The sequence below is a fragment of the Sinocyclocheilus rhinocerous genome, unplaced genomic scaffold (genome assembly GCF_001515625.1).
Source record: "Sinocyclocheilus rhinocerous isolate Xijiao unplaced genomic scaffold, SAMN03320098_v1.1 scaffold1001, whole genome shotgun sequence".
NCBI classification, from domain to species: Eukaryota; Metazoa; Chordata; class Actinopteri; order Cypriniformes; family Cyprinidae; genus Sinocyclocheilus; species Sinocyclocheilus rhinocerous.
The window spans coordinates 396775-403491 of record NW_015666593.1 but is presented as its reverse complement, the minus strand read 5'-3'; the positions used below and the strand labels follow the sequence as shown (position 1 = coordinate 403491).

The following is a 6717-nucleotide window of genomic DNA, read 5'->3' as shown; positions in this document are numbered from 1 at the left end:
GATAAATACAGTGTTGGTAGCATAATCTGATAGGTAGCATTATTTCTTTAAGTGCCGGCGATGCAGTGTTGCCAGATATTGATACTAAAACAAACAAAAAATAAATAAAAATAAACCGAAATTATTTCCAATCTTTTGCAAATAAGATAAGATAAAGATATCGCTGACTCTAAACTGCAACTTCCTACTTTATTAACTTTCTAAAGTGTTAAATTAAGTGGAAAAGACAAGTCTAAAAACGCTAATAATAGCTGGATCTGGCAACATGGAGGCTGCGCCCGCGCGCTCACTCACAACACTCTCAAGCATTGTTCACTCCGCCAGCGTCTCGCAGCGATCATTTTCATACCAGGGACGCTAAACATTCTTGCAAACTGTCTAAACTGAACTATACATGTCATGCTGGCATTAGTATGAGGAGTTTAACAGCAAATTAGTCATTCAAAGAACAAATGTTATTTTTGAACATGAAAAATTTACCGAGTTCCAGACCTTGGTGGCCTCATAGCTGGTTACGGGCCTGCACTCAGGCTATAACTGATGTAGATGAGTTTGTGTCTTTATCGGAACAGATTTGGATGAATTTAGCATTACATTACTTGCTCACCATAGATCCTCTGTAGTGAATGGTTGCTTGTGAAAATGAGAGCAGAAACAACTGATAAAAACATCACAATTATCCACATGACACAGTCCATCAATTAATGTCTTGTGAAGCAAAAAAAAAAAAAAACAGTTTGAAATAAATATATCATCATCTATCATCAAATCTTCTGCAGTCAAAGAGGATCCAATGGAAGATACTATATACTATATAGTATGACAATATAGTATTAGATCTTAATTTAAGTGTATATAGTGATATGCACATTATTACCTCAGTTTTTCTGTCTCTGGTCATCTATAGGAGGGCTATGTTCAGCCTCTGGTTGCTGTAAAGCTGTTGCTTAAGAAGGAAGACTACAACTCTGAGCTGATTGTAGAGTGCAAGATAGAGGGCTCCAACCTCAAGAACAACGACGAGCGCGACAAGTTTCTTGGTCGAGTCACCTTTCGGGTCCTGGTGACCGAATAAAGCATCTGCTGGTGCGGACGCTAAAGGGGAACATGCACTACTTTTCTTCCTGTTGTCCCTGTTCTCCTTTTAAGCCCTCCACTGTATGTCCTGCTGGTCCTCAGCAGGTTTCAAGGACCTAATTTAACTCTCCACAGACAGGCATGACTGATTGATTTTTGTTAATGAATCCCACTCACCATGTCTTCACAGGATCCCGGTTTAGTCTTCTGTCTAGAAGGCATGAGTGTCACTGAACAATTGTTTTTTTTAAACCGTGGGCCTCGCATTCCCTAGATGTTTTGAATTCTTTAATGCCATTACATTGGACCCTTAAAGGGATTTTGTTTACATTGTGATTCATGAGACGGGTTAGTCGCTATCTTAATCCTTAGTTGGTGTTTGTGTTGCTCTGTGTGAATATATTTAATGATCGTATTGTCATATTGCTATAAGATTTATGTTAAAAAAGTGGCATTATTTGACACAGTTTTGAAATATGAAATACGTAAAGAGCCAAATTTGTAACCTAAATGATTTTCATAACCTCTGCATGGATCCTCGTTCATGCAGATGCCTTAAGAGCCATTTAACATCTTGGTACAAATGCTATTTTGACAAATAAAAAGAAAACAAGTAAATGGTGGTTGTAGATTGTCTGTAATATCCTGAATGTACCACATGATGGCGATAGGACATAAAGTTGTCTAACAGGAAATGTATTTATTTATTGCTTTAAAAAAAAATGGCAGAACTTCAAAATTACAATTGTGTTGAGTTGCATTTTTTGTATTTGCATTTGAACTTATTCTCTTACTACACTGAATCATGTGTTTGGTGCCATAATGTCATATTCGTTTACCTTAACCATGTCACAATGCTCAGCCAAACATAGCCCTGTCTATTCCTGCCAGCAGCTATCAATAAATCAGCAGTTTGCATCAAATGTTTAGTTGACCACAGACATGGGAATCTGCTTCAGTCTGTACATAAATGATCTTTTAAGCTGGCCAACGTTTCAGGTTATCGATGCATTGTCATCTATTTAGCTCAAACTTAACGATTTTTAAAACATTGTTTATTATTACTGCTTATTTTTGCTTTTTTAAGGCTGGTCAGAAAAAAAAAGATTAATCACAATTACTTTATTCTATTGACAGTCACGGTTTTAAACAGTAAGAAAAAAAGAGATCTGGTTTGGATTTTAAAGGTCGATACATAGAACGTTAAAAATGCAGATAGAAAAAAAAATAGACCGTCAACTTTATTGCTTTATTAAGCATTTTCCATATAATACTTCAATAATTTGCTTTGGCCTGTGAAATAATAATATTAATATAAAAATAGGTAAATATATAAACAATATGTTTTTTCACAAATCATTATTAAAATATATAGCTGATATTATGTTTCATTAAATGTTACAATTTATTATCATATTTTGGGGTCTTTGGCGTTAAAAGTGAAAACTCCTGGCTATTGACAATCACACCAAAATCATAACTCCAACATGTTTTCATAACACAGCAATAACATATTTTTGCCTCTAGACGTGAAAGGACACTCTTACTAACACTGCTTCTTACACACAAGCTTATTTTCTGCATTAGTGGATATTGGTTCACATAAAGAGGATCTGTTTGGCTTAACAGGGTCTTTAGTTTTACCGTCTGAAGAATTTTCTGACTTACTATTACTCTCCATCAAAACTCAATCATAAGCAGAGCCCGCATATTAATTTTATTATGCACACCATCTCTACATGTACATTGCCTAATGAAGCTCAGAAGTGATGTAACAGTCTTAAAACGCAAGAAGCAGATTCATTCATGTGTGATGAACCAGACTGGTATTTCTATGCTCTCAATGGAGATCATAAATTGGTGAGTCTGGTGAGAGTGACTTGTCTTGGTTCAGCAAATCAGACTGGAGGTTACAAGGATTAGAGGTTGATTTAAGTACGCGAGTATAAACCAGATTATCGCCTTACACGATAAGTGTGGTGTTCTGAATTCAGCCCCAGAACTTTTCAGGCAGTCTGTGATTTGACTCCTTAATCTGGGGAATATTTTTAGGTTTTGACTCTTGCACAGATTTTTTTTTTTTTAGCTTGCAACACGCGGTTAAATTTTCATCGAGCATTACGTGCGAGATTAATCTTCAGATTCAGTTATCTCAGGAACACGTAAGAGTAAAAACAAGAAAACTAACACATTCAAACCAGAAATAATAGCAGACTCTGACTCCCTCGAATTTGCTGATTTGAAACCGAATTTGCACCAGTCTTATGGGAGGGGGAAAAAGCTCCGAAATAAATCTGTAAAAGAAAGAAACATTATATTGACCAATTTTGTATCCATGCCCCTGTTGAATAACTGAAATTTCTATTTAGAATCATTCTCAAGCCTTACATACAATTACATTCAGTCATTATTACTTACCTCACAAACAGTAAGAACTCAACACTGGCAAAGACACAGAACAAATAATTCATTTGCAGACAGGTAGTTTGGTCCATTTTATGTCACAAGAACAATTTTTTTGCTCTTGCTCAGCATCATAGAAGCAACACCACTGAAGACTGGAAGAGGGCATAACCTCCACCTTGGTTACATAGCGCAACTTGTGAGGATTTAGCAAATGTATCAGTGCCAAAACCCTCTTTGAACCCTTGAGGAATGATCTCTTTCAGCTAAACTTTCCTGTGAAGGAAGGCTGTCTGCTGTGTACATGTTAAACACTCTATTATGAAGGGGGATATGATAACAAAACACAAATGGAATTACCTTTAAATGCTAAACAACCAAGCTCTGATTTGATTACCTTTCAGAGCTGATAATATAGATTGATTTATTCATATTTATATGTACACATTTATACATCCAATTCGTTTAAAAATCTAAGTGAGGAATCCGAAAAGCCCTGCTATCAAAGATCACAAGCATGGAGGTCATGAGTTAACAATTTGTGTGAGACTTTCTACAACAGAGATCATTGGAGCTCTGTTGAACAATCACACCATTCATTCAAATGCACTTTGTTAGCATGTAGATGTTTACCTGTGTCACAAGCAGGCTTACATGGAATCTGTGCAGATTTCTCCCGAATTGGAACGCCCATCATTCACAACATTGCATCCTTCACAATTATTTTGTTACATATTTTCACAGATTTCGCCATGTGATGGACTAGCCGTCTCCAGGGTCTTTCCCTGCCTACAGCTTGAGATGCTGGGATAGCCTCAAGTAACCAGGCAACCCTAGGACAAACGGTTTGGAAAATAGATTGGTGGATAGAGGAATTTTGGCTAATTTAATTTTGCTTTCAGCTACCCATTAGCTTGTAGTACATTCCACAGATTTCCGAATTCAAAAAATTAGAAAGAATTCCATAGATTCCGTCAGGGCCTGACCATCTTAAAGTCTAACAAAGTATATGTGTACAGTAGATGCCAATTAGTACACCGTGAACTAATCCACAAATAAACTGTGATTTGGCAAGGCAGGAGATGTTTGAAATGCAAGCCGCTGCTTCTTGGGAATGACTCCACTTCCCAAATCCACACATCTCTGCCTTCTGATCACAAACTGCTTCCGATTACATTGAGTCGCTATTGTTACATCACAATCTTAAAGTCTCTTTAGGTCTCTTTAGTAGTCCTCTACTCTTCTAGCATCTTCTCAATAGGGAATAATACTTTTACTCGCACCCCCTGTTGTGTAGGAGGCTGACTACTTCACGAGACATAAAGGAACTGCAGAGAAAACTTCCCTGACTGGTCCAAAGCTCAGTCCACCATATCATGGATGGTCTAGAGTGTTTCTCAGACCATGTGGCTGTGCAACTGAAGCAATAAGAGTCTCCTTCTATACTACAATGGACTAACGTCCCATCTCTTTCCAGTCATGGTCCACTCTTCCTCAACACAGAGCACAGTTTCATTCATATTAGTGAAGCCACTGAAAGCATTTGCTGGTGAATTCTGGGCTGGGTGGCTGGATTGGTCCTCTCACAGAAGCGTGCAAGTGCCCGATTTCTTATCATCATCTAAACCACCACATGATTCTTTCTGGTTGGGGTCGCTGAGCTCGTCAAAGAGTCCAGTGTCAATCATCTCCTTTTGCCAGGCAAAGGACACAGCACCTGTGCTAAACTCCTTGAAGAACTTTTCATCCTTTGCATCAAACTCAATACCCTTGATTTCAGAGAACTCAGCAATGTCACCTGTATCCTTTGCGTAGACAACGTTGGGTTTGGGCACCCAGGGTGGATCGATAAGGCCGGCCTCCAAACGAGCAAAGTTGATGGACTTAAACCACTCATGCTTCCTAGGATCATCACCCCTGTGAAAATAGTACAAGTAACAATTATACACCTTGGCCATGTGGGAAAAGGGAGTTTGATACATTTAAAAATATTGATATTATCTGGATCAAGGAAATCAAGGCTTTTGGTCATTATTACATTTGGCCCAAAAGAAGAGATATCAGTTGACTGAATAGGAAATCATCTATAAAATCATATTTGCCAAAGCATACAAATTTGATACAATAGCTAACTGGAATACTAATAAAGAATATTGTGGTAAAGGATTTCAAACAGGTTAGGGTCCACATATCCTGCTTTAACACCTCCGATCACACTGAAGGATCAGTAGGTTAAGAGGGATAGAAGGACTTACTTGCAGCCAAGACGTTCATCAATCTTCTTCTTGAGGAACTGCTTGATGATGTCTATGGTGGGGGCGTCAAAGTCCTTGTGCTCAAACTTAGGTTCCTCGTTAATGATGCGCCTTTGTACCTCCTCCTTCTCCACCTTCTCCTTCTTGGCTTCAGGACCTTTGAATGGGGTGTAGCCAGCTACCATTTCATAGATACTGCAGCCAAGGGCCCACCAGTCCACTGATGTCCTGTATGGGGTTTCAGTGAGGATTTCAGGTGCCATATATGCACCTGTTCCGGCCTGTGAAAAGAGAACCAAAGGGTTTGAGGGACGTATCATAATTTATTGTGGGAAACTGGTTAAATAAGATGCAAAACCACCCCTCTGTATGAAACTGTGAGGGTTTGAGGAGCATATGTGCTTGTCAGAGGTTTTTTATTAAGGGTTAGTTCACCCAAAAATGAAAATTAGGCTGTGTTTTACTTACCCCCGAGGCATCCTAGGTGTATATGACTTTCTTCTTTCAGACGAATCCAGTCGGAGTTATATTAAAAATTGTCCTGGCTATTCCAAGCTCTATCATTGCACTCAGAGGGTGTTGCAGGAGAGATCAAAACAAAACAACGGTCACGAATTAGAAGTACAAAACGAGGATTTGTAAAGAAGAATGTCGGAGGATTTCGATATAAGCCAAGAGGAGACTGGTTTTCCTTTGCTAAAGTAAGGAAACTTTGCTTCCTTTGATCCTGTAAACAAACGTTGGTTTTCATGAGACTCACCGGCACATGTGCAACGCTGACCTCATATGTCATCCTCCCGGAGCTGCTTCCGTGTACAGCTGTTGGCGCAAGCTAGATTAAAGTGATTATTATGTTTTGAATATGGAATTTTTCTTACATAAACGCATCGATTCACTACAGGAGGCCTTTGTTCACCCCCCGGAGCCGTGTGAGGCACTTTTTTATGGATGGGTGCTTTTTATTTAACTTCTTTTGGACTGA

At 38.6% G+C, this 6717-nt stretch overlaps 2 protein-coding genes across 3 annotated transcripts in view; one reads left to right on the top strand and one right to left on the bottom strand.

Annotated features, from left to right (window-relative positions):
* The window catches only part of atp1b3a (ATPase Na+/K+ transporting subunit beta 3a), a 12928-nt gene extending 11410 nt beyond the window's left edge, over positions 1-1518 (top strand). The window contains exon 7 of the mRNA XM_016544424.1: positions 908-1518. Within this exon, the coding sequence (XP_016399910.1) occupies positions 908-1075 (168 nt within the window). The 3' untranslated portion in view covers positions 1076-1518. The remainder of the gene's footprint in view (positions 1-907) is intronic.
* A 1819-nt stretch (positions 1519-3337) lies between these two features.
* Positions 3338-6717, bottom strand: part of LOC107732950 (rhodopsin kinase 1-like) — an 8217-nt gene continuing 4837 nt past the window's right edge. For both annotated transcript variants that reach the window (XM_016544420.1, XM_016544421.1), the window contains 2 exons: positions 5736-6016; positions 3338-5397 (listed from right to left, as the gene is read on the bottom strand). In XM_016544420.1, the coding sequence (XP_016399906.1) occupies positions 5064-5397; positions 5736-6016 (615 nt within the window). In that variant the 3' untranslated portion in view covers positions 3338-5063. The remainder of the gene's footprint in view (positions 5398-5735; positions 6017-6717) is intronic.